The following is a 26,560-nucleotide window of genomic DNA, read 5'->3' as shown; positions in this document are numbered from 1 at the left end:
TTTGAACCATTTAGAAATTTGCAACTAAAAAATTACAGAAATACCATCATAATTTTATTGAAGTGGAATTCTAGCAAAATATCTGTGGCGATTTTGCAAATGCCCTATGATTTTATTTCATTATAATAGCCTTAAGAGAGAGAGAGAGAGTCAAGAGAGATTGTAACGGGCTAAGCGAAAGTGTAATGGCAACAACGTTTCAAATAGAGGCTTACGGCTCCAATGTGATAGGGGAGGCGATGCCGTTGCTAACCGCCTCCGCACGGCATGCGACGCCACGCGCCCCGCGCACGACGCGGCCACCGCATGAGCGCATGCAGCATAGGACTCGTCCGCCGCTAGCTGCACGCGCGCATCGCTCGCGCATGACCGGGAACGCCGGCATGCCTGTGCTCAGTGTACACTCACGATGTATTTAAAGTCCAAGAGAGATCAATGAAAGTTTTGCGGTTGTTCTCTCCATCTCTATCCCTTCTTTCATGGTATCAGCTTACGAACAATCCTCCCTGGAAATTCCGTTCGTGCCCACCTCATCTCCCGCAGCCATGGCCTCCCCTCGCCACTCCTCTTCCTCCTCGGACGACGCCGGCGATGTCGCCCTCCCACCGGCTCCAGCGGCCGTCGTCCAGCAGATCAACATCCGCTCCCACATCCCCATCACCCTCGGCCTCAAGGAGTCCAATTACAGCCAATGGCGCTGCTACTTCGACTCCGTTCTCGGGAAGTTCGGCCTCGCACCCCACGTCTTCTCGCCGCCGCCCCTCGACGAGCACGACGCCGAATGGATCCTCAATGACCACAGCGTGGTCAATTGGCTCCAGACCACGGTGCACACCGAGGTGTTCAACCTCATCTACCAGCCGCGCGCATCTGCGTTCACCGTCTGGAACTCCATCGAGGGCTTGTTCCGCGACAATGAGATGCACCGCGCCGTCCTCGTCGAAGCCGAACTCCGTTCCCTGTAGCAGGGCGACCTGAGCATCGACGACTACTGTGGCCAACTCAAGCACCTCGCCGACATCCTCCGCGACCTTGGTCACCCCGTCTCCGAGCCGAGCCAAGTGCTCAATCTTCTGCGCGGGCTGAATCCGCGCTATCGCCATCTCAAGCCCATCGTCACGTCCAAGTCGCCGCCGCACACCTTCGCTTCCGCCCGTTCCTTCCTCCTCCTAGAGGAGCTCTGCGACAAGCACGACGACAAGGTCGCGTCGGGCCAGGCGTACGCTGCCGGCCACGGGACATCCTCCAACAACTCCACCAACACCGGGAATGGCGGCAACTCTCGCAACCGATCCCAGCGGGACAAGCATCGCGGCGCCAACAACTCCGGCTCCAACTCCGGCGGCGCCCAGGGCACGCGCAATGCCGGCGCGTCCGGTGGCCAACCCCAGAGCGGCTCTCCACAGCCCTTGCCTTGGGCCGCTGGCTACAACCCCTGGACTGGGCTGGTCCAGGCATGGCCCATGCCATTTCGCACACCCGGTGCTGGCGTCCTCGGGCTGCGCCCGCCGTTCCAGCCCCAACAGGCAATGACGGCGCAACACCAGCTCCAGCTGCCCGCCCCGACTGTGCCGCCTTCCTCAGCCTGGGATCAGCAGGCCGTGCTCTCTGCGCTCTCATCGGTCGGGGGTCCTCAGCAGCAGCCTCCAAGCTCCGGCGATTGGTTCCTCGACACCGGCTCCACCACACACATGTCCAAAAATCCCAGTATCCTCTCTTCCTCCTCCCCCGTTTCATCCTCCTCTTACATCACGGTTGGAAACGGTGCTAGGCTGCCGGTCACCCACTCAGCCTGCACCTCCATTCCTACCTCCAGTACCCCCTTACTTCTCAACAATGTTCTTGTCTCTCCTCATCTAGTAAAGAACTTGATCTCCGTTCGTCAACTTACACGTGATAACAATGTTTCAATTGAATTTGATCCTAACGGTTTTTCAGTCAAGGATCTTCCCACCTGAACGGTGACCCTCTGATGTGAAAGCTCCGGCAACCTCTACCCGCTCCGACTGCCGCCACAGATCGCTCTCAGTTCGTCCTGCACTCGTGATCTCTGGCATCAGCGCCTCGGACATCCCGGCCGGCAAACCCTATCTACTTTGCTTCAGTCTTTTGATTTCCAGTGTAATAAAGACACCTCCCACACTTGCTCTTCTTGTCAGATGGGCAAACATGTTAGGTTACCATTTGCTACCAGTGAATCTATAACATATTTTCCTTTCCAAATTGTTCATGCGGATGTTTGGACCTCTCCTGTGTTCAGCTTCTTGGGCTATAAGTACTATCTTGCTCTCCTTGACGATTTCACCCACTACATTTGGATCTTCCCATGCGCCACAAATCAGAAACCCTGCCAATCCTGCGAAATTTTCATGCTTATGTGGGTACCCAGTTTGGTTTGCGAATGCTTGCTTTGCAGACTGATAATGGCAGGGAGTTCGACACCATCGCGCTGCGAACGCTGCTTGCCGACCATGGCGTGCTGTTTAGGCTCTCCTGCCCGTACACATCTCAGCAGAACGGGAAGGCCGAGCGGATCCTCTGCACTCTGAACGACTGCGCTCGTACGCTCCTCGTTCACAGCGGTGCCGACTACACGTTCTAGGCCGAGGTGCTCTCCACGACCACGCACCTCATCAACCGCCGGCCGTGTCGTGCCACCGGCTCCACGATGCCGTTCGACCTCCTCTTCGGCATTCCTCCCAGCTACGACGAGCTTCGGGTGTTCGGTGCGTTGTGCTTCCCCAACACTACCGCGACGACGTCCCACAAGCTCCAGCCTAGATCCACGCCGTGCGTCTTCATCGGCTACCCGCCAGATCACCGCGGCTACCGGTGCTTCGATCTCACGACGCGCCGCGTGCTCACCTCACGACACGTTGTCTTCGACGAGAGTCAGTTCCCCTTCCGGCAGCGCCAACCGCATCCCACGCACATGCCCATGCATACGCCTCCAGTCGACGACACCGTTCCTGTCCTCCCTCAGCCATTTAGCTCGCCGCCACCACCGCAAGCCTCACCCACAGCATCTCCTGCCTCGCCCACGAGTCCACCCATGTCAACAACATCCCCCTCACCTGACCCTGTACCGCGCACGTCTGCTACACCCACTGGCCATCGCATGCTCACACTCGCCAAAGCCGGCATACACAAACCCAACCCCAAATATGCCCTCTCAGCTACAACCCAAACTGTCTCACCCGTGCCGTCGTCAGTTCGTGTCGTTCTTGAGGACCCCAACTGGCATGGTGCAATGCAAGCCGAGTTCGACGCCCTACTGCGCAATGGCACCTGGTCCCTCGTCGACCAACCTCCGGGAGCACGCGTCATCACCGGCAAATGGATGTTCAAGCACAAGCTGCGCTCCGACGGCACGCTGGAGCGCTACAAGGCGAGGTGGGTTGTTCGCGGGTTCAACCAACGGCCCAGCATAGACTTCTGGGAAACGTTCACGCCGGTCGTCAAGCCCGCCACCATCCGCTCAGTGCTTGCCGTCGTTGCTTCCAAGCAATGGCCCGCGCACCAACTTGACGTCTCCAATGAGTTTCTCCAAGGCGACCTCAAGGAACGCGTGTACTGCCAACAGCCCACGGGATTCGCTGATTCCGCATGCCCAACCGCTGTGTGTGAACTTCAACGATCCCTCTACGGCCTCCGGCAAGCTCCTCGCGTGTGGTTCACGCGCTTCACGGAGTTTGTCCAGACGATCGGCTTTCATCAGGCCCGCTCGGACTCGTCGTTGTTCATCATCTCCTCTCCTACAGGGATGGCGTATCTCCTACTGTACGTCGACGACATGATCCTCTCGGCATCGTCCACGAGTCTTCTCCAGCAAATCATCACCCACCTCAAGTCCGAGTTCGCCGTCAAGGACATGGGCGCCCTTTCCTACTTCCTGGGCATCGACGTCCATCGCTCCTCCGACGGCTTCTTCCTCTCGCAGGCCAGCTACGGCCATGACCTCCTCAAGCGAGCTGGCATGGCCAACTGTAAACCAGTGGCTATGCCCTGCGACACCAAGGCGAAGGCATCGACACAGGACGGCACGCCAGTCACCGATCCCAGCTTCTACCGCAGCATGGCCGGCGCCCTACAATATCTCACACTCACAAGGCCCGACATCGCCCTCGCCGTGCAACAAGTGTGGCTCCACATGCACGCTCCTACTGAGGTACACGCCGACATGCTGAAGAGGATCCTGCGCTACATCAAGGGCACACCATCGCTCGGTGTCCATCTCCGCGCCTCGCCATCGACAACGCTCACCGCGTACTCAGACGTAGACCGGGACGGCTGCCCAGACACGCGGCGTTCTACGTTCGGCTTCTGCGTGTTCCTTGGGGACTCACTGGTGTCCTGGTTGGCGAAACGGCAGACGACGGTATCCCGATCAAGCGCAGAGACTGAATACCGTGGCGTCGCTAATGCAGTCGCCAAGTGCACATGGATTCGTTACTTGCTCGGTGAGCTTCACCACGGCGTCGCCAAGGCCACGCTTGTGTTCTGCGACAATGTTTCTACCACATACATGTCGCGCAACCCAGTTCATCACAAGTGGACGAAGCACATTGAGCTCGACATCCACTTCGTGCGAGAGAAGGTCAGCGTCGGCGACGTCCGCGTTCTACACATCCCCAGTACGCGCCGTACCAACTGCCTCCGCACGGCGCGCAACGCCACGCGCCCCGCGCACGACGCGGCCATGCCGCGCGCCTGTAACACCCAGGTGTTAGTCCTCGGTAATTGAGATAATTAAGGTCATTAGTTTCAAACTCACACGGCAAAGTACAAAAACAAAACTCCTCCTTTCAGCCTGGGCCGGACCAGTCTGACTGGTAGTGGCGACCGGTCTGACCGGTCTAACTGGACCGAACCGGGTTGAGGGGCCCCACGTCATTTAAACCTCACTCTCTCCCTCACCAAATCCCTCAGTGTTACCCCGTCGCCCAGCACCCTATCCCTCATTCTCCCGTGCTCCCCCCTCCCTCCCAAACCCTCCCTCTCAAATCCCTCACCCCAATTCAAATCCAACGTGTGGGAAGCTTCCAATCGGAGTCAAGGATTGTCCCTGGCATGAACTCTTCCATGGGGTGACGCGGGATCGCAAGTTCTTCGTGGGGAGGAGCCATTCAAGGTAAATTAGGGGTTTGGGTCGATCTCCTCTTCTAGATGGTTTTAGGCGGTTCTCTCTGGTTGTATATGTCCTAGTGAATCCCAGGAACTAGTGCCTAGAAGGGTGTTGGCGTTGGTGGGCGATTGTCGCCACGCCTAGGATCCTAGCTTCTGGCTGGGTAGGACCGGTCTGACTGGTCGAAAGGACCGGTCTGACCGGTAGCTTGTTGCGTCGAGTAGGACCGGTCTGACCGGTGTTAGAGACCGGTCTGACCGGTATAGCTGGGCTGAGCAGGGGTAAATAGGTGGTTGTTGATACAATTAGTTGGAAATTTAATTGGGTATCGATTACTTGTAATTTTTATAAATCATGCATGCATTCTCATGTCACATGCATATGCACACGTGTAGCAGCCGCGGCGGAGGAGGTCGTATACGAGGTGGTTGCGGAGCCACAGGAGCCGCAGGGGCAAGCCCCGCCAGAGGAGGTTCTCGGGGAGTCGGCCCAAGGCCCGGCTAACCCCAGTGTGGTGCAGCAGACGCAAGTCAAGCCCCGGTGCATGTCCTATTATTTTAAATTATGACTCACTATGTATATGTTTTATCTATTACTTGTGCATTACGTATTAGGGATTGATTGGAACCCTAGCTGCATAATCCCTAGGTTTCCTTGAGTTTACTAGTAAGTCTAGGTCGATAGCGGTGCTAGGCTAAATAAGTCCGGTAGAAGTCAGGTGGCTTCGTGTCACTCGCGAGACACAGGAAACTTTAGAAGCCGAGTAATTGCCGGTTACTCGCGAGATACATTATTATCTTTGTTGAACTGGTTTGAAATGGTTATGGAGATGTGAGACCGGACGGGGATGATGGTATTAGGTTTGGCAGCAGGACAGGGTTCCTGGGTGTGTTAGCCCCGTCTGTGTCGATTAAGGACCGGTTGTTGTGGCAGTGCTGATCGGGGATTGAATTGTACTAACCGCATGCCGGGAGTAGGAGGTAGTCGAAACCGGTAAGCCGAGTACTGCCTTGCTTCGAAAGTACAGGAACCCGCACCCAACTCCTGGGGCGAGTCGAGTAGTCGCGGAGAATTGGGATGCATATGTTTACTTTTGGTGGTCTCACGTTGAGCTCGGCTGACCATATGTCGTTGGGCTGGTTCCTGTAGTTTGAGGCGGGGAGGGGAATGGGTGGCATGTATAGTCCGACGGGGCAAATACGTGCCGTGTTGGTTAGGTCCACCTTGCAAGGTTAAATCGAATCGATTCGCCGTGTCTCGCGGATATGAGGGCCTTGATCTCTTTGTCACATCGTAGCGAATGAGTTAGGGTATTAGAGATATAAAAATGGATATAAATTCTGAATCTTAATTGGATGCTCCACATGGGTGTGTAGACAGGCAAACATTAGTGAGAGTCTAGCTATATAAAATATGCGGCTAAAACATTAAAAATAAGGATACACATCTAGTTGCTATTTCTGCAAAACAAACCTCCAGCCCAAAAGCCTTGCATGTCTAGATATGTGGGCTAAGTTATACCCACTAGTCAGGTAACCCTTGCTGAGTATTAGAATACTCAGGGTTTGTTGCCACCTTTATTATTACAGGACACCCGGACATCGATTTCTGCCCCTGTTGTGTCAAGTTCATCCGCCGGGACGCAGAGGGGTGGCAGGTCGAGGAGCGGGACCCTTAGGTTAGGGCGCTATCGGGTTGTGCACTTGTGGGCCGAGTGTGCATCCTTTCTGATTTGCGTAGACCGGTCTGACCGGTCCGTTGGACCGGTCTGACCGGGGGAGTCGGCAGGCAGTGCCGACCGGTCCGACCGGTTGGTAGAACCGGTCTGACCGGTCTTGAAGAAGCAGAACTGGTGAAAGATAGAGTAGTTGTAGGATTTTTTATATTTGAACTTCAGTCGTGTCTATTGTAAAGTTAGGTTTGTAAATTATTTATGTATTTGAACTCGGTTTGTAAAACTTAATGTTTCATCTCGTGTTCGCTCTTGTATTTTTAAGTAATGTGTAATGCTTGTACCATCTGCGCCCACCTTCGCCTGGGACTACCGGTGTTGTTTCGATCGGGCCGTGGGTTGAGAAAGGATCGCCAAATTAAGCCGTTAAGCTAATGCGCCCGATGTGTTCAAATGACGGCCATTACGCTTAATTAGAGTTTTAATTTGGCAGTTCCGTCACAGCTGGTATCAGAGCCGAAACGCACTGGGGGTGGTACGAGCATGACTAATTTTCAGAGATTACAAATTTAAAAATGGAGTCCTGACTTAGGATCGGGTGGTATACTAATATGGGGGGAATGTCGATCGTACTAAGCCCTATGTATATATAGTCGGTGTTCGAGTAGTAGATAAATGTTTAGTTTTGGTTGAGAGATTTACGTAAGACGCTCATGCATCATGCATCGTGGCATATAAGTTTCTAGTTGCATGTGAAAGTTTGCTACGGGAGTTTATGTATTATATCATGCATCATGGCATCGTGATTTCCAAAATTTGCAGTAAATGGTTTGAATTATGGGGTTGGTGCACAGCTAGGACTTAGAAGTTCATCTCTGCTTGGGACCGGTCTGACCGGTCTTGGACACCGGTCTGACCGGTTGATCTACGTAGACCCCATGCAGATCCATGCAGACCGATCTGACCGGTCTGTTGCACCGGTCTGACCGGTTGAGAATGAACAGAGACCCCTAAGTTGTGTTCAAATAATTGATTTTCGACGATTTCTTCCATGATTGGGATGTTAATTGTAGTCAAGATTTTTCTTAAGTAATCAGAAAAAATGTAACTAACCCAATCATGGTTGAATGCAGAATGGGAGAGCCACCAAACCCTCCTGAGTTGGCCCAGGCCATCGCGGCTATGCTCACTGGGCGCGATGAGCAGACGGCACTCCTCCGTGAGCTTGTGGCGCAGGGCAGAGCGCCGCAGCCTAAGCATCAGCACCAGCCACATATCCCTGGTTATGAGCAATTTCTGAGTACTCAACCACCGCTTTTTCATAAAGCGGATGAGCCATTGGAGGCGGATAGTTGGCTCCGGACCATAGAGTCCAAGTTCACCCTGCACCCGTACCAGGATGGGGACAAGGCGGGATTTGCAGCCCAGCAACTCAGGGGTCCTGCACGCACGTGGTGGGACAATCACGTGGCCATGTTCCCTGCGGGCACTCGGTTCACCTGGGCGGAGTTCAAGAATGCCTTCCGAGCACATCATATTCCTGCAGGGGTCATTCGCAGGAAGCTCATTGAGTTCTTGGCCCTGAAACAGGGTAACAACAGTGTTCTACAGTACTCCCAGGCCTTCAATAATTTATCGCAGTACGCAGGATATCACGTAGACACTGATGAGAAGAAGCAGGCTTGCTTCAGGCAGGGGCTCAGTAGTAAGCTCCAGGATCGCTTGGCAATGGTCAAGTTTGATAGTTTCAGTGAGATGGTCAATGGGGCTATCATACAGGAGGACGCCCACCTAGCTCACAAGGCAGAAAAGAAAAGGAAGGCGCCGGCAGTGGGATCTTCTAGCAGCGCCCCTCAGAGGTTTCGCTTGCTGCAGTTGGGACCACATCGAGCCCCCTTTCAGCACCAGCCACAGCAGCAGTGGGGATACAGGCCCCCTCAGTACACTCAGCCACAGGGGATAGTCAGGCCTCCTGCTCCTCAGCAGAATGAGCAGAAGGGCTGGGTGCAGCAGCCGGGGGTACGCCCCAATTTGTTTCCATGCTACAACTGCGGACAGCTTGGTCACTTTGCACGGAACTGTCCCATGCCACCCAAGCAAGGCCAGCAATCGAGCCAGCAGGGTCAGAAGTAGCAAGTGGCTCACTTCAAGCCAGGACAGGTGCACTACACCACCCTCGAGGGTATTCCTGAGGGAGCTCCAGTGATGGCGGGTACGTTCTCAGTAAATGAACAACCCGTTACAGTGTTATTTGATTCAGGGGCATCTCATACTTTTATTAGCAAGGGGTGTGTTGATAGACTGGTATTAAAAATAGAAAGCATGCCCAAGCCATACCATATTCATTCGCCTGGGGGAAAGTTAATCACCAATCAGTTTGTTAAGCAAGTACCCCTACAGTTGCAAGGAAAATTTTTTCCTACGGCCCTGATAATGTTACCGACCCAAAGGATAGATATTATATTGGGTATGAACTGGATGGAGGGCCAGGGAGTTAGTCTGGACACGACCTCACAATCTATGCACATCAAATCTTCCATTCGTGGGTGTATGACTTTACATTTGAAAGATCATATGTCCTTGACACCTACGGTGCATCAGGTTGAGGGTAAAAAGCTAGAAGATATACCAGTGGTGTGTGAATATCCGGACGTCTTTTTGGATGATTTGCCTGGAATGCCGCCTGATCGTGACGTGGAGTTTACCATTGAATTGCAACCGGGTACGGCACCGATTTCTAGGAGGCCTTACCGGATGCCACCCAATGAGTTGGCGGAGTTAAAGAAACAATTGTAGGAATTGCTTGAAAAAGGCTACATCCGTCCTAGCACGTCACCATGGGGCTGTCCTGCACTCTTTGTGAAAAAGAAAGATGAAAGCCTCAGGTTGTGTGTGGACTATAGACTTTTGAATGCCGTCACCATCAAGAATAAGTACCCACTTCCCCGGATTGACATCCTGTTTGATCAGCTATTCGGGGACAAAGTGTTTTCCAAGATTGATCTCCGCTCTGGCTATTATCAGATAAAGATTAGAGCTGAGGATATTCCCAAGACGGCTTTTTCCACCAGATACGGACTTTTTGAATATCTGGTCATGTCTTTCGGGCTAACGAATACCCCTACTCATTTCATGTATCTCATGAACTCGGTGTTCATACCCGAGCTAGATAAATTCGTCATGATTTTCATTGACGACATCCTGGTATTTTCCAAGAATGAAGAAGAACATGCAGAGCATCTCCGCATTGTGCTTCAGCGCCTGCGGGAGCACAAGTTGTATGCCAAATTTAGCAAATGTGATTTCTGGCTAAAGGAAGTCCAGTTCTTGGGTCACATCATCTCAGACAAGGGGATTTCTGTTGATCCTAGCAAGATTCAGGATGTCCTGAATTGGAAGACTCCAGAGTCTGTTTCAGAGATCCGGAGTTTCCTTGAGCTAGCAGGGTATTACCGGCGGTTTGTGCCAGAGTTTTCAAAAATTGCTAGACCCATGACTGAACTACTCAAGAAAGAGGTGAGATTTAATTGGGACGACAAATGTGAGCAGGCTTTTCAGACTTTGAGAAAGCTTCTGACGTCTGCCCCTGTCCTCGCTCAGCCAGATATTACCCGGCCTTTTGATGTGTACTGTGATGCATCAGGTACGGGTCCCGACTATGTTCTCATCCATGTTTATTTTCGCCGGATATTGTTCGGCCATTAATACTTGTTGTAATGCATCAGGTACGGGCCTAGGCTGCGTCCTTATGCAGGATCAGTGGGTGGTTTCCTATGCCTCCAGAGCCCTCAGACGGCACGAAGAAAATTATGCTACTCATGATCTGGAGCTGGCAGCAGTCGTGCATGCATTAAAGATCTGGCGCCATTATATTCTTTGCAATCCTGTTCATATATACTCAGACCACAAGAGTCTTAAGTATATTTTCACCCAGGATGAGTTGAATTTGTGCCAGAGACGGTGGTTGGAGCTGATTAAAGATTATGATATGGAGATTCATTATCACCCGGGCAAGGCTAATGTTGTAGCCGATGCGTTGAGTCGTAAAGCCTGTTGCAGTTGCATCTCAGCCACAGCGGTGCATGACACTTTGTGCCAAGAAATGGAGAAGATGAACTTGACTATGGTGTCTGAGGGTACTCTTGCTAATCTTACTCTCACTCCGACACTGCGAGATCATATTATTGCGGCTCAGAAAAATGATATTGGCATGGAGAAAATTAGTCAGAGGCTTATGGAAAATGATCCTAAGGCTGCATGTTTTCGCCAGGATGGTGAGGGTGTGTTATGGTTTGATAGTCGCCTGGTGGTACCTAAGGACTTGGAGTTACGGAAGCAGATTCTTGATGAAGCCCATCTCTCTAGGTATTCCATCCATCCAGGTAGTAACAAAATGTATCAAGATTTGAAGCAGCGATTTTGGTGGACACGGATGAAGCGGGAAATTGCTAAATACGTATCCGAGTGTGACACCTATCGAAGGGTTAAGGCAAGCCACTTGAGACCAGCCGGCCCATTGCAGCCCCTGAGTATTCCCTCCTGGAAGTGGGAGGACATCGGTATGGATTTTATTGTCGGCTTACCCAGAACTTCTAAGGGGTTTGACTCGATATGGGTTATTGTGGATCGTCTCACCAAGACCGCGCATTTTCTACCGGTAAAGACCACACATACGGTGAAGCAATACGCTCAACTTTATATGGACCGTATTGTGAGTCTTCATGGAATTCCAAAGACAATCATTTCAGACCGGGGTGCTCAGTTCATTGCCCGGTTTTGGGAGCACTTTCACGCCGCCCTTGGCACTCAGCTCCTCCGCAGTTTGTCTCATCATCCCCAGACTAACGGCCAGACAGAAAGGATAAATCAAATCTTAGAAGACATGCTTCGAGCATGTGTGCTCACCTATAGTCAAAAATGGGGTGAGTGCTTGCCATTGGCTGAGTTTGCATATAATAATAGCTATCAAGAGAGCATTAGAATGGCTCCCTTTGAGGCCTTATATGGACGGAAGTGCAGAACGCCGTTGAATTGGTCGGAAGCTGGGGAGAGAACGTTCTTTGGACCCGATATGGTAGATGAAGCAGAAGAGCAGGTTCGGGCTATTCAAGAAAATTTGAAAATTGCCCAATCCCGACAAAAGAGTTACGCGGACAAAAAGCGTCAATCTATCCTGTTTCAAGTGGGGGATGATGTCTATCTGCGGGTATCTCCAATGAAAGGGGTTCAACGATTCGGTATGAAGGGAAAGCTCGCACCTCGCTATGTTGGGCCTTTTCTCATTGTTGAGCAATGTGGGCCTATGGCATACCGCCTGGAACTTCCTGCTCAATTATCCGTGGTTCATAACATTTTCCATGTCTCCCAGCTCCGGAAGTGCCTCCGTGTTCCAGAAAAGGTGATTGACATCGAGGAATTGCAACTGGAGCCCGATCTTGTTTATCCGGATCAACCAATCAAAATTGTTGATTTCAAGACTCGGGTTACTCGGAATCAAACCAGCAAGTTTTATAAAGTTCAGTGGAGCAATCACTCCGAGCGAGAAGCCACATGGGAAACCGAAGAGTTTCTTAAATCCAAATGTCCGGAGTTGTTACAAACTTACCAAGGTACCTACCCTTCTATATTTCTTGCAATTTAACACCTCCATTAAATCTCGGGACGAGATTTCTTTTAGGGGGTAGGATTGTAACACCCAGGTGTTAGTCCTCGATAATTGAGATAATTAAGGTCATTAGTTTCAAACTCACACGGCAAAGCACAAAACCAAAACTCCTCCTTTCAGCCTGGGCCGGACTGGTCTGACTGGTAGTGGCGACCAGTCTGACCGGTCTAACTGGACCGAACCAGGTTGAGGGGCCCCACGTCATTTAAACCTCACTCTCTCCCTCACCAACTCCCTCAGTGTTACCCCGTCGCCCAGCTCCCTCTCCCTCATTCTCCCGTGCTCCCCCCTCCCTCCCAAACCCTCCCTCTCAAATCCCTCACCCCAATTCAAATCCAAGGCGTGGGAAGCTTCCAATCGGAGTCAAGGATTGTCCCTGGCATGAACTCTTCCATGGGGTGACGCGGGATTGCAAGTTCTTCGTGGGGAGGAGCCATTCAAGGTAAATTAGGGGTTTGGGTCGATCTCCTCTTCTAGATGGTTTTAGGCGGTTCTCTCTGGTTGTATATGTCCTAGTGAATCCCAGGAACTAGTGCCTAGAAGGGTGTTGGCGTTGGTGGGCGATTGTCGCCACGCCTAGGATCCTAGCTTCTGGCTGGGTAGGACCGGTCTGACCGGTCGAAAGGACCGGTCTGACCGGTAGCTTGTTGCGTTGAGTAGGACCGGTCTGACCGGTGTTAGAGACCGGTCTGACCGGTATATCTGGGCTGAGCAGGGGTAAATAGGTGGTCGTTGATACAATTAGTTGGAAATTTAATTGGGTATCGATTACTTGTAATTTTTATAAATCATGCATGCATTCTCATGTCACATGCATATGCACACGTGTAGCAGCCGCGGCGGAGGAGGTCGTATACGAGGTGGTTGCGGAGCCACAGGAGCCGCAGGGGCAAGCCCCGCCGGAGGAGGTTCTCGGGGAGTCGGCCCAAGGCCCGGCTAACCCCAGTGTGGTGCAGCAGACGCAAGGCAAGCCCCGGTGCATGTCCTATTATTTTAAATTATGACTCACTATGTATATGTTTTATCTATTACTTGTGCATTACGTATTAGGGATTGATTGGAACCCTAGCTGCATAATCCCTAGGTTTCCTTGAGTTTACTAGTAAGTCTAGGTCGATAGCGGTGCTAGGCTAAATAAGTCCGGTAGAAGTCGGGTGGCTTCGTGTCACTCGCAAGACACAGGAAACTTTAGAAGCCGAGTAATTGCCGGTTACTCGCGAGATACATTATTATATTTGTACATCAGTATTGTTGAAGTGGTTTGAAATGGTTATGGAAATGTGAGACCGGGCGGGGATGATGGTATTAGGTTTGGCAGCAGGACAGGGTTCCTGGGTGTCTTAGCCCCGTCTGTGTCGATTAAGGACCGGTTGTTGTGGCAGTGCTGATCGGGGATTGAATTGTACTAACCGCATGCCGGGAGTAGGAGGTAGTCGAAACCGGTAAGCCGAGTACTGCCTTGCTTCGAAAGTACAGGAACCCGCACCCAACTCCTGGGGCGAGTCGAGTAGTCGCGGAGAATTGTGATGCATATGTTTACTTTTGGTGGTCTCACGTTGAGCTCGGCTGACCATATGTCGTTGGGCTGGTTCCTGTAGTTCGAGGCGAGGAGGGGAATGGCTGGCATGTATAGTCCGACGGGGCAAATACGTGCCGTGTTGGTTAGGTCCACCTTGCAAGATTAAATCGAATCGATTCGCCGTGTCTCGCGGATATGAGGGCCTTAATCTCTTTGTCACACCGTAGCGAATGAGTTAGGGTATTAGAGATATAAAAATGGATATAAATTCTGAATCTTAATTGGATGCTCCACATGGGTGTGTAGACAGGCAAACATTAGTGAGAGTCTAGCTATATAAAATATGCGGCTAAAACATTGAAAATAAGGATACACATCTAGTTGCTATTTCTGCAAAACAAATCTCCAGCCCAAAAGCATTGCATGTCTAGATATGTGGGCTAAGTTATACCCACTGGTCGGGTAAGCCTTGCTGAGTATTAGAATACTCAGGGTTTGTTGCCACCTTTATTATTACAGGACACCCGGACGTCGATTTCTGCCCCTGTTGTGTCAAGTTCATCCGCCGGGACGCAGAGGGGTGGCAGGTCGAGATGCGGGACCCTTAGGTTAGGGCGCTGTCGAGTTGTGCACTTGTGGGCTGAGTGTGCAGCCTTTCTGATTTGCGTAGACCGGTCTAACCGGTCCGTGGGACCGGTCTGACCGGGGGAGTCGGCAGGCAGTGCTGACCGGTCCGACCGGTTGTAGAATCGGTCTGACCGGTCTTGAAGGAGCAGAACTGGTGAAAGATAGAGTAGTTGTAGGATCTTTTATATTTGAACTTCAGTCGTGTCTATTGTAAAGTTAGGTTTGTAAATTATTTATGTATTTGAACTCGGTTTGTAAAACTTAATGTTTCATATCGTGTTCGCTCTTGTATTTTTAAGTAATGTGTCGTGCTTGTACCATCTGCGCCCACCTTCGCGTGGGACTACCGGTGTTGTTTCGATCGGGCCGTGGGTTTAGAAAGGATCGCCAAATTAAGCTGTTAAGCTAATGCGCCCGATGTGTTTAAATGACGGCCATTACGCTTAATTAGAGTTTTAATTTGGCAGTTCCGTCACAGCGCCCCGCGCATGACGCGGCCACCGCATGAGCGCATGCAGCGTAGGACTCGTCCGCCGCTAGCTGCATGCGCGCATCGCTCGCGCATGACCGGGAACGCCGGCATGCCTGTGCTCAGTGTACACTCGCGATGTATTTAAACTCCAAGAGAGATCAATGAAAGTTTTGCCGTTGTTCTCTCCATCTCTATCCCTTCTTTCACAATGTGCTATAGCATTTTGTAAATTTCTCCATTTTGTGTGCTTGGGACAGCTCTCGCGCAGACGTGTACGGCTTCTGGAGCAACTCGGCTCCACGTGGCAGCCGCTCAGTAGACATTCGCGCGACACGTCACCACAAGGAACGTTCTTAAGCAAAGGCAGAGCAGCTCACTGCACACCCACCTACAGCACCAGTGCCCCACACCATTCAGGCTTCAGCCACACCTTTGACGGCGCACGGAGCGAACAGCGGCACAGGAGCAGGAGCGTCGTGCTCATGTCCGGCGCGCAAGGAGCTCAGCCGAAGGAGGCCTTCACGGCGACCACCTACACGTCGGCGCCGCCTGCCACCGGCGGCAGCGCCCAGGAGCAGCGGCAGGCTCCGAGGACGGAGCTCCGTTCCGGCGAGGACGAGCGCGGGCTGCCCGTCAGGAAGCTGGAGGACACGGTCGAGGACGCTGCAGGCAAAGGCGGGCCGGTGTTTGGCGCCGGCAAGGAGGACGGCAAGCCCGACCTTGGCGTTACCGGCACCGGCGGGGAGTAGCCGTTGATGCGCTCTGTTAACTTACTACCGTGTGAGCCAGTGAAAGTATGTGCCATGTAAAAACAGTGATGGTGTACTTGATCATGTAATAGTAACAGCAATCGAGGGAATAATAAGATGAAAGGCAGTTGACATTAGCACGCAGTTGCTGAACATCAGATGCATCGAGAGCAGATCTTATTCAGATGCCAAAACGCAAAGAGATCACAGGGGATCAATTCAGACAACAGAATCTTCAATCGTACAGGCGTTCACATCCAGGAACAATGCACATCAAACATTACAGGCACTACACGTAGTCGATGGAATTAGCCCGAGGGCAAAACGTGAAGCCCAGCAGAATCTCTGGATTGTTTCAGCTGATGGTGTTCGGTACAGGTTGAAGCAGGATTTTCATCTGTACAGTAGCCTAGAACTCAAGGTGCCTTTTTCTTTCTATGATCTGGAACGAAAGAGGATGGGCCATGTTGTCATGTTGATGAGGTTGCCATGAAGCATCTTCAGAATTCAGGCAGGCACCTCTCCCTAGAGGAGCTTGAGCATCTTCAGCCGCTCCTCGTGTTCCGGATCAAGCTTTGGAGCCGTGTAGTTGCCGTGAAGGTCTTCCACCACGTATTCCTGCATATTAGAAATACAAGATTAAGCTGATCCGAAATTTGCTGCGCAACTATAAAGACTGACAGGACTAAGATACTTGGATACTTAGGATTTGAATGGATTGCACGTTTTATTTTCTTGATTCAATATGAACACATCTGGGAGCGAGTTTCTTGCCTTCGTTAGCTCCCTTTTTGTCAGAATGTGATAGTGCCTCTGCCAGATCCTCTGGACAGCCATGGTGGTGGCCAGGAAGCCGTAGGCGATGCCGAGGATAGCGAACACAACAATGAACACCAACACCAGGGCAAAACAAGCCTCCAAGGAAGCAGGCAGGCAGTCAAGGATGCCCCAACCATAGCAGCAGTTCCGGCACCCAGCTAGGCATGGATCCTGGTGGTCGTTGAAGGATGAGCAGTGCACTATCAACCCAAAGAATCCAAGCAGCACAAAGAAAACAACAACACCTGCAGTTCCAACATTCAGTCATAACAGACTTCAAACTTTGACCGAGGAATAATAAGTTCCTGTATAAGAACTAAAAATTCAAATGCAAATATCAAAAATACAGAGGCATCATGATTATGGACAAGGAAAACAGATGATTTGTGTACCTATGCAATAGTAGAATGGTATTGGGTGCTTTGACAAGAAGCGATCCCAACCATCACTGAAACTGTTCCGGAAACTTCCATCCCTGTCTAGAAAGTATGCAATTGCACCAATAATAGCAATAGTCTGCAACAATGGAAAACAATGCATATAAGTGGTTCTCTTCCTTGAACTTGGATATCAGAACAAATTGACCTAACATTGGAATTGTATTTTCATGTACAAGTTTCTTTTTATTACATGTTACATATCAGCTATAAGACTTGTATCCAAGAATTGAGTGAAACAGCACTGAAACAAAACAATTTTCTTCATCTAAATGCCCTAATTTCTGTAAAAACTATGTGAATAATGCAGCAAAAAAATGCAGGTTTGGGTGTATTTTCATTGTTTAACAGAACTTGAAAAACTCAACAGATGATGCCTAAGGGGCATAATTGCTTTCAAATGTAGTAACTTTATATAAGTTGCAGATGAAGAATTACAAGGAAAAGATTTCTAGAGATGAAGATGATGAACTTTATTTTGCAAATGGAAATTTAGTGCTTACAAGCTGTACGGCAAGAAATACGAGGAGCACATCTCTTGCAACAAATATCCGGAACTTCATTTTACGCCATGAGTTGTCCTCCCAAGTCTCCACCCTAAGATGAAATTGAGCTTTGCACGTTGTGCAGTGGGAAAATGCAAATCCTTCCTACATAGCATAACGAGACACAAGCAAATAACTTTGTTTTTCCTTCCATTATATCTGAACAGGATACAACATAATGAGATAATAGTAAAAGACTTGCATCCATAGTCTACAGCACCTAGTTAGCAATGATCACCAAAAGGTTGGTAAAACCGCAAAAATACTCCTAAAAGTAAACAATCAACCTAGACTTAAAATGGAACAGATTGTAATCAACACACTTGTTTTACAGTGTACCCTCTGAACCAAGCTGAAATATGATAGCCTGGAGAGATGCAGCTCGACTTAAAATTGGCAGCATATTTGCTGCTACATGTCAAAATTTTATTCTGGTAGCATCTTTGCAATATCAGAATCTGCCAATTAAAAAAAAATTGTTAATGAAGGAAACTGCAGGTCTCTTGTGCATTTGAGGAGCATAAACACCTAGGCCGCATTGTTGTTTCCTACTCTTGTACAGTACACAGGATCTGACTAAGATTTTTTTTTTAAAAAAAAAAACAGGCCTGACTAAGAATAACTGCATGATCATTACTTCAACCAGTAATGTGCATTTTTGCACGTTTCCTGTGTGATACATTTCCTCTATTTAGTGTGGATGTCTTCATGTTGCAACTATACGAACCTAAAGGTATGCAGCATTGACAAGACAAAGGGGAAGCAAAAAACATATATCATGTGTTTTGAGTTCAAATTGGTATGCAAAGTATAAGGAAGATTTCAACATACCTTAACAGAACGCCAGTGATCAAGGCATGAACGGTGAACAAACTGCTGAGTTCCTTTGCACATGCAAGGTGATATCAGTTCATCACCTGCAGCAAAAAAACGAAACATGCACAGGAGTGCAGAAGATTACATCAGTTCAATCAGTTGTTGATGGGTAGCAAAAGGAAAACTGAAGCAACTAATAATTCAATGAGTCTTGTATAAAAGCAATATTTAGCCCCCAGATGCGAAAGTTCTGACGTATGAAAACAAATTTGTTTGCTTCATACAAGAATGGCAAAAAAAAACAAAACAAAATGGCAGCTGTCCATCATGATAAAAAAGGGACTTGTTCATTGTCTTTGGCTGACAGAACTAGAACTTACAGTTGGCTTTAGTCCTCAGATATCACAACAGCATTGCTGAGCTTCTCCAGGACAATCATTAAATTAGTTGCACCCTTGTAAGATGTTGACAACATAACAAGCCAGATTTCAATTTGTATAGCAGCAGCATAGGAAAAGCGATAACGATTTGTAAGCTAGTCAGCTGTGCATCTTGCATGTTGTCGTAGGTACTGCTGCAACCTTAACTCGGCGTTTGAGCTATCTGGTAATGGTTCAGGTCAGAGATCATTCATAAATCCCATTTGCTAGTGTGTATCCTAAATCATAGCATATTCAACTAGACACACAAGAAAATGCAGTATATAGAACTGTTTTTGGACTACAATACAAAGTGAGCAAGAACCCAAGAGGTGTGATCATAATTCTTTTTTTCTTATTGCTACCAATGGGCAGGAAATTAGCAACAGATAAACCATTCCCAAATTGAAACGAGTAATTTAACCGACATAAGAAAACTGAACTGAGGCAGCATACAAGACCATCACCTATCTCAGACTCTGCCTCAAGGCAAATGCGGCAGCATGCAGCAGAAGAACCATCGGTCTCCTCATCTTCGATCTCCAGCGGGGTCACGGTTGCTGGTTGTGGCGCAGACAGCTCCACTGATGATGACTCTGCCTCCTTGCCCTCCCTTCCGAGAAGAGGGTCTGAGTCATTTGGGACCACCTCTTCCAGCTCCTGGTTCGTATCCATTGCTGTTCTTTTTCCTTCCTCTAGCCCTCACTGCAACAAGTTCAACCAACACAGGGGATGAAGAAACAGAACTGTGAATTAATTACAGTTTCAGCAGGGGGCACAGCAAAGCATTTGCCATATGGAGCCAGAGAATTCGAGCTAAAGGCCAAGGCTCTGAAGTCATAGGTCCAACCAAGTTGAACATTGACTAAGTAATTAGGTACAGGGAAATTGAATTGCACTTGTTGCATTAGACTTGGTCTGACGGACTACTCGCAGATCAAAATTACCCATGAGAAACGGTCGAGTTCTACCCAAACTTAATGGAAGCAAACGATTCTAGTTTACACATAATTCGCACACACCTGAATCGGGGCGTGAAGTAATACCATCTAGAAATTAACCACTCAAAACGTGATGCTTGAACGCTTGAAAACTAGTGCTATGATCGCAGAAGAGTAGTGCTATGTGATTGGGAACAACCGAATGAACTAAGAGAGAATTCCAGGCCGCGAAAGCGGAGGAAATGGGGTTGAACACAACACTGAAAATAAACGATAATAGCAACTCGTCCGTGAGGAAAGCAAAGCTGGATCCGCACATCGCAGCAAAACCACCCGGAAATTCCGCCTCAAGAGCACTCGCACACCACAGGAACCGATTCTCTAGAAGCCCACGCGCCCCCCGCACCAGAACGCCACCGATCTCCCCACCCCCAAACGAGAAGCCCGCAGAAACGACCACGAAACTCACCAGGAGGAACCGCGCTCCGGACGCGAGAAGCCAGCGAACGGGGTGGCGAACCGGCGGCGGGCGGCGATCGTACGGACGGGACTCTAGCCCCTCACGCCTCCTCTGCCGCCCTTGGGGTTGGGGGCTCACGGAGGATTCGAGGATTTTCGGGGGCAGCAGCGAGGGCCAAGGGAGGGACCGGAGCGAGCGGGCGGGCGGAAGGAATAATACCAAACTTGGAGGTGGTGACCGAGAAAGCGCAAAGCGGTCGAATTTTCTGCGAAGAACCCTCGACGGAAAAAAACTGTGTGCTACCGTTGTTCCGCTAACAAAGCCCATGGGCTATGCTTCGGCCCCGCGGGTTTTTTTATTTTTTTATTTTTTATTTTCGTTTTTTACAAAAATATATTTTCGATTTGGAAATTTAGAATATACTCCGGCCGCCCCGCTGCCGGGCGGCCAGATCCCTGGGGCCGCAGGGGCATTTCTGAAAAAAATTTCGTGGAGAAAATTGCGCGCAGGTCTCTTGGGGCCGGCCGCCCCGCTAGCCGCCCGGCAGCGGGGCGGCCGGCCCTGGCCGCCCGGCTGCAGGGCGACCGGCTCTCCCACCCTTATATAAGGGTTGTCTTGTCCCCCACCCCTCATTTGCATCACTAAAATTCCAAAAACCAAGGAAAAAGAGGGAGGGAGGTAGAGAGGCGAAGCCCTGCCGGATTTTCAAGCCGGCGACTGTAGGCAACCAAAATTCTTCTACGCTTTACAAATAGATTATGTTGTAATTATTTTTGTTGAAACAGTAGATTATCATTCAATTTAATTATTGTTAGGAGTGATTAGTGGTACATTTAGGTGCAGTTACTTGTAATGATTAGCGTTGATACAATACATTTAGTGTTAAATTAAGTATTAGAAAGTACTAGAAAATTGTTAGAGAAGTATTAGAAAGTCTTAAAAATTAGAAGATAATATTAAAAAAATTTAGAAAATGTAAGAAAATTGTAGAAAGTATTTTGTTGAAAACAGTATTTTAGGAATCAATTTAATTATTATTATGATGTGATTAGTGGTACATTTAGGTGTAGTTACTGATAATGATTAGCATTGATATAGTATATTAGCAATCTGATTGCTCACTTGTGATTGCCAGGGCTCAACACCATGGCATCCTCAAGATCCACCTACATTCCATGGAGTAAGGTGACGGAAACAGTCCCCCAAGGAGTCCAAGTGACTATGTGTTTTTGCGGATCCTTATGCAAACTAATGAAATCAAGGGTTTTGGGGGACGACTTTGGCAAGAGGTTCTTCATATGCGAGAATTACGAGTACGACCCGTCCAAGCATTACGGCAAGGACCGAGCAAATGTACTACAAAACACTATCAGAGTTTGTCACTTTCAGATCTAGTAATGACTTCTAACATGACTTGGGGAAAGACTACACTACCTCTATGTGATTTCGTGCAGTGGTTAGACACCGAGCAATCTCAGCAGGATAAGGACCACGTGGAGCGTCAAGCAAGGTGGACTGCACAAAGGTGGCAACGAATGCTGCATGAAGAACAGATGGAGTAGAAGCGCAAGAAAAACCAGAAAGAGATTCAGAAGTGGAACATCAGAAGGCAGAGGAATGTGAAGCTGATAGGGAGAGGAAGCGAGAGAGGGCCCGCCGTGCTAAGGAATCTGGATCTGAAGCTATTAGGAAGGGAAAATATCTCCGGTTGTGACATCCCAAAAATATGTTAAAATTAAATCATGCACTAATTTATTTATTTCCAAAATAATTTCATCGTTGAGCTCATTTAGGGCTCGTTTAGTAGGGCTCCGGCTCTTCCAAAAACAGCTCCGGCTCCGGCTCCTCAGATAGAGCGGCTTTTCTGGTGGAGTTGGAGCCGTTTTAGAAAATGTTTGGCAAAACAGCTTCACTTGTTAGATTGATGTGTAAGCCGCGTGAAGCCATGATTTCATGGCTTCACCTTGCCTGTGTAAGCCGCCGATGGCTTCAGAACCGGCTTCACACGTGAAGCCGGTTACAAAACAAACGTTTGGGAGGGCTTCACCTGGAGCCGCTCGTGAAGCCGCTCCAGAAGCCCTCCCAAACGGGGCCTTAGTCTTAAACCCTGATTCCCCTCCCAGTTTTTCCGCCGACCTGTCATCCATTTTCAAACGCCGACCGAGCCCTGTCTTTTTCCTCACCACCGTCGCGATCGTCGCCGCGAATCTCTCTTCTCTTTCTCTCTCTCTCTCTCCCTCCCCCCTCCCTGCGACGTGCACCCGGGCGCCGCTTGGCCGCTAGCACCGCGCGTGGCCGACCGCGGCCGCGGTCGCCGCCGGAGTGCGCTCGCCCCCTCCTTTCTTTCCCTTTCCTTCTTTTTCCATTTTCTCTCCTCTTTTCTCCATTTCTTTTTCCCTTTTTCCTTTTCTTTTCTACCTTTTCTTTTTCTCTCTTTCTCTCTTTCTCTCCCTCCATTCCCTCCTCCCCGAGCACGCTCAGCCCGACCCCCCCTTGCCTACCTCTGCTCCCTGCCCCGCACGCCGGCCGCTCCCCGCAGCAGCTCGGCGCACCGCCCTCCTTCGCGCGCTCTGCACGCCGCCCCGCGTGCCTGCGCTCCCACGCGTGCGAGCACACGAGCGCTCGCCGCACCACGGCACGCACTGGCCCGCCCGCGCGCGCGCCACACCAACCGCCCACGCTCACACTCGCTCCGGCCTGCTCCTACCCGCCGCGCTCACGCACACCGCGGCGCCCACTCACATGCGTGCACGCGCACCGCCCCGGCCAGCCCGTGCGCCCGCGCGCGCCCACGCACACGGTGCTCGGCGCGTCGACGTGCCCGCATGCGTGCCTGGCCACGACGCGCGCCGCGCGTCGCTGCGCCTCCTCGCTGCAGTGCCAGCGCACGCGCTCGCCGCGGCCTCGCCGCCCGCGCCGCCCCGCTCAACGCCGGACCCCCCCCCCACATGCTGGCACGCCTGCTCGAGGGGTCGTATCAACCGGACGTCCCCGCTACGCACCACCACCCCTCACTGCTCACCTCGACGACCGAGCGGCAACGCAGAGCCGGCCCCGAACGCCATTAATGGTGCCCGCGAGGCTCGCCGGCCGCCTCCACCGCTCCCACCGCTCCACCGCCTTTCCGCGGTTATAAAAGGGCCCCTGCCTCACCTCCGCTCCCTCACAAACCTGCCCAACCCCGCACGCCCCTCTCCACGACCTTGCAGTGCCGCCGCCGCCGCCACATCCGACCACCGCCGCCGGCCCTCGTTGCCCCACCTCATCGAGGCGTCCCAGCCTGAGGTAGGACCGGGAATCAAATCCCAGTAGCCCCTTCCTCCTTTCGCCCATGATCTCGGCCGCCGCCGTGGCCCGAAGCGGCCGGATTGGCCGCCGCCGACGACCCTGGCCGCCTCCCCTATTCTGCGTCGGGAGGAAGGGGATGAGTGGCCCTTTTGCCTTTAGGCCCTCCCTCTCCTCCCATTTTATTAAAGAAACCCCAACCTTTTAAGCCCCTTTTACATTTTAAACCTCCCTTTTTGTTATATTCCCAAACAAACCCCCACCATATAAACTTAATTATAAATAAACCCCTACACCTTTTCAGTATATCCCGTTTATTTCTAGGATTTACGATCAAGCCCTTCCACTCTTAGAATGATTTACAAACAAGTCCCTGGACTTTTATTTAACTCTTAAACCTGTATATAACCTATCATTTCATGCGCCAAACGACCTCGGAGCTACCTAAAACTTTACCACGCCTCTCATGACATAGTTTTGTCCATGCCATTAGGGAACCGCCCGAAAATATTACTCCGAACTCCATCTCTTAATTATTTCCGATTCGAGCTCAACGATAAAACTTTTATTTCTTTTTCTTGATTGTGTGTTTATTTGTACGTGTCGTAGACCACGGTGTGAACGAAGGAGAGCCCGTTGACGAGCAGTACTGCGAGCCTGTGAACGAGGACCAGACCCGCGACCCCGAGCCCGAAGGACAGTGCTTCGACCAAGATCTCCCCGAAGGCTTCGAAGACGGCAAATTCAATCCCGCCCTTTGATGCATGTTTTGTCCTAGTTTTTATAAACATAAACTATTGGCCTGTTTTACAAAATTGCATATATTTTGCTTGCTGAAAACACGGTTGGATAGCCACCCCTTGATTTGTTATAACCATTCCTTGATCACCTAGATTAATGTCTGATTTTGCCTGGACGTTAATCGATACTAAAACGCTTAGGACCCGCTACTTTATACAACTTGTTTTATAAAGAAAAGGTGTGTGTGTGTGTGGGAAGGGATAAAAGTGGATTTTTGAAAGATGAGTCTAGACGGGATGGATGGCATTTCTGCATGACTTGCCGATTGGTGTGCTCGTGCCAATGTGGCAGGGCAAGGAAGGGAGATATCCATCTTGTTACAACTAAGGACCGAGTTGGTGTTACATCTCACCTAACTCCACTTTCGTGCAAACCACTCGACCGTTGAATGGGCAACGGCTTAGCATAAATCCCACTAGTTGATTTGATAGCCATCAGGAGAGCTGAGAGCAACGGGTGACTAAGGAGAAGGGATAAGCCCTGAGTGACTTATGCCCGGTTATGCCTAAGTGAACGGTCGATGACCCCTTTGGTGCATCCCGTGATGGCTAGTCAGGTTTAGCTAAGGTGGGTAATGGCTTTGTTGGGATCTGCACCGACACTAAGGTGATCGAGTTGCGGTACCCCACTTGTGGATAAAGTTGCACATCTCTGCAGAGTTGAAACCTATTCGAATAGTCCGTTCCCACAGTACTGGGCAAGTTATGGTGTGGTCTCACAACTAGTGTTTACTTTGGAATGGGATGGCGTGAGTTGTTTTGGAGATGTGTCCGGCAGTTGTGCCGTGTGTTACGGCGGATGAGGAGTCCGGTAGCAGTCTTAAAACTTGGATCCTGTGAGGATCAACCCTTGGTGTTACTCGGTACAAGAAAAACTGGTTTTAGAAATATTGCTTCCAAACGAACCCTGCATAAAATGTTGCTTTCCGCAAATCAAACCCTAACCATACCCTTGATTTACCATGTGCATGATATTCTGTTTATACCCCCCCTCCGTGGGTGTTGTTGGACTTGCTGAGTACGTTTGTACTCACCCCATTCTTTATTTTTACAGAGGAAGATCCAGACTTTGTACCCGACGACGTTGAGTAGGGGTACCGTCCTGCACCCAGCCTTGCCTGTGGATTAGGGTCACCCGCAGGAGTTACCGCATGGCGCAAGACTCTGAAGATTTTCTTTTTGTTTTTAATATCGTTGCGTGTGTGTGGATTGTAATCCTCGCGATAGTGGCGTTTCTCTACTCACTACCGCGTAAAGTTGTACGGTAATGAACCATCTGATGTAATAAATGTGTCATCAGCCTCCTGGGACTGATGTTCGGAGCAAATTTAAGTTTTCTCTTATGAGGGGACGCTTCAGGTGGTATCAGAGCTGTAGGTTGGCCGTAGGACGTGACCCTAGGAGCGAAACCCTGTTTCTGGCCCTTTTTCACTAGGACTTTTCCTTCCTTAATCTTTCTTTCACACAAACACTCACCACTGGTTCTTGCCCTGTTCCAGATGGCTGACAATGGATGGATTGGCGGAATCTGCCACGCAGAGCCCGGCCTTCCCAAGTTACTGATCCTCAGCCTGGAATGCATCGGAGTTGTGGACCCACCAGAGTTTCTCTATCGGGAGTACGACTCCAAGGGCACTCTTCGGTGTGATCTGATGATCTTCATAAGAAGAAGGGAGCGCTACCCTAATGTGGACCCTTGGTTCATCTCCACCACTGGGTTCTGTTTCCCGGACACCTACCGGAAAGCCACCCGTAAAGCCCTCCGACGTCTATGCGTGATCTACAGGCACCACCTTCAGCGGACTCCTATGGGATTTTCCCCGCCGACTGAAGGAAGAGGACGCACATGGATTGCCCCGGATGAGAGGACTCGGAAGAGAAGAAGAAGACCTAGAAGACACGGTCTCTCACCTATCCATCTATCTCACCGGCCTGGATGATATCTACCGTGAATAAGCAGCACAACTGAACCAACAAGTCCACAGAGCAGAGAAGGCAACCCAAGAGCTGGATGAACAACGGACAAGAGCCGTACACACCGAATATTCTCTAGCCGCTCTCCAAGTCCAAATGCAAGAAAAAGAGGCACCACTGGAAGAACAACAGGCAAGAGCCACACGCGCCGAGAATTCCCTAGCCGCCCTCCAAGCTCGAATGCGAGAGTACGAGGCTCGCAGAGGAATAGGTGGATGGATAGAGGAAGAAGAAG

At 50.4% G+C, this 26,560-nt stretch overlaps 3 protein-coding genes across 5 annotated transcripts; 2 read left to right on the top strand and 1 right to left on the bottom strand.

Moving 5' to 3' along the window:
- Positions 1 to 545: 545 nt before the first annotated feature.
- On the top strand, positions 546 to 2,602 carry LOC120678083. Its single transcript, XM_039959241.1, has 3 exons — positions 546 to 881; positions 969 to 1,754; positions 2,417 to 2,602. Exons 1-3 carry the CDS (start codon positions 546 to 548, stop codon positions 2,600 to 2,602), a joined length of 1,308 nt encoding a protein of 435 aa, XP_039815175.1.
- A 12,885-nt stretch (positions 2,603 to 15,487) lies between these two features.
- On the top strand, positions 15,488 to 15,997 carry LOC120678879. The gene has a single exon (XM_039960307.1). It carries the CDS (start codon positions 15,563 to 15,565, stop codon positions 15,827 to 15,829), a length of 267 nt encoding a protein of 88 aa, XP_039816241.1. The 5' UTR covers positions 15,488 to 15,562; the 3' UTR covers positions 15,830 to 15,997.
- LOC120678878 (probable E3 ubiquitin ligase SUD1) lies at positions 15,975 to 20,519 on the bottom strand. Of its 3 annotated transcripts, XM_039960304.1 has the most exons (8): positions 20,276 to 20,519; positions 19,333 to 19,570; positions 18,462 to 18,547; positions 17,954 to 18,088; positions 17,589 to 17,735; positions 17,041 to 17,164; positions 16,604 to 16,893; positions 15,975 to 16,447 (listed from the first exon to the last, which is right to left on the bottom strand). In XM_039960304.1, exons 2-8 carry the CDS (start codon positions 19,538 to 19,540, stop codon positions 16,355 to 16,357), a joined length of 1,083 nt encoding a protein of 360 aa, XP_039816238.1. In that variant the 5' UTR covers positions 19,541 to 19,570; positions 20,276 to 20,519; the 3' UTR covers positions 15,975 to 16,354. The 3 variants fall into 3 exon arrangements, with proteins under 3 accessions (XP_039816238.1, XP_039816239.1, XP_039816240.1); XM_039960305.1 differs by lacking the exon at positions 17,954 to 18,088 and having other exon boundaries at positions 20,276 to 20,518; XM_039960306.1 differs by lacking the exons at positions 19,333 to 19,570; positions 20,276 to 20,519 and adding an exon at positions 18,827 to 19,315.
- Between the last annotated feature and the right edge of the window lie 6,041 nt (positions 20,520 to 26,560).

Source organism: Panicum virgatum, chromosome 6N (assembly GCF_016808335.1).
Source record: "Panicum virgatum strain AP13 chromosome 6N, P.virgatum_v5, whole genome shotgun sequence".
NCBI lineage: Eukaryota > Viridiplantae > Streptophyta > Magnoliopsida > Poales > Poaceae > Panicum > Panicum virgatum.
This window is presented reverse-complemented; position numbering and strand designations above follow the sequence as displayed.

Bases quoted from the DNA above. Each gene is read 5' to 3' on its own strand.
- LOC120678083 (XM_039959241.1), top strand. From the start codon at position 546: ATGGCCTCCCCTCGCCACTCCTCTTCCTCCTCGGACGACGCCGGCGAT. The intron at 882-968 runs GTCTGGAACTCC...TCCCTGTAGCAG, and splicing joins CGCGCGCATCTGCGTTCACC to GGCGACCTGAGCATCGACGA. The intron at 1,755-2,416 runs GTTGGAAACGGT...CTTGCTTTGCAG, and splicing joins CATCCTCCTCTTACATCACG to ACTGATAATGGCAGGGAGTT.
- LOC120678879 (XM_039960307.1), top strand. From the start codon at position 15,563: ATGTCCGGCGCGCAAGGAGCTCAGCCGAAGGAGGCCTTCACGGCGACC.
- LOC120678878 (XM_039960304.1), bottom strand. From the start codon at position 19,540: ATGGATACGAACCAGGAGCTGGAAGAGGTGGTCCCAAATGACTCAGAC. The intron at 18,548-19,332 runs GTGATGGTCTTG...TTTTTGCTGCAG, and splicing joins TGAGGCAGAGTCTGAGATAG to GTGATGAACTGATATCACCT. The intron at 18,089-18,461 runs GTATGTTGAAAT...TTTAATTGGCAG, and splicing joins ATCACTGGCGTTCTGTTAAG to ATTCTGATATTGCAAAGATG.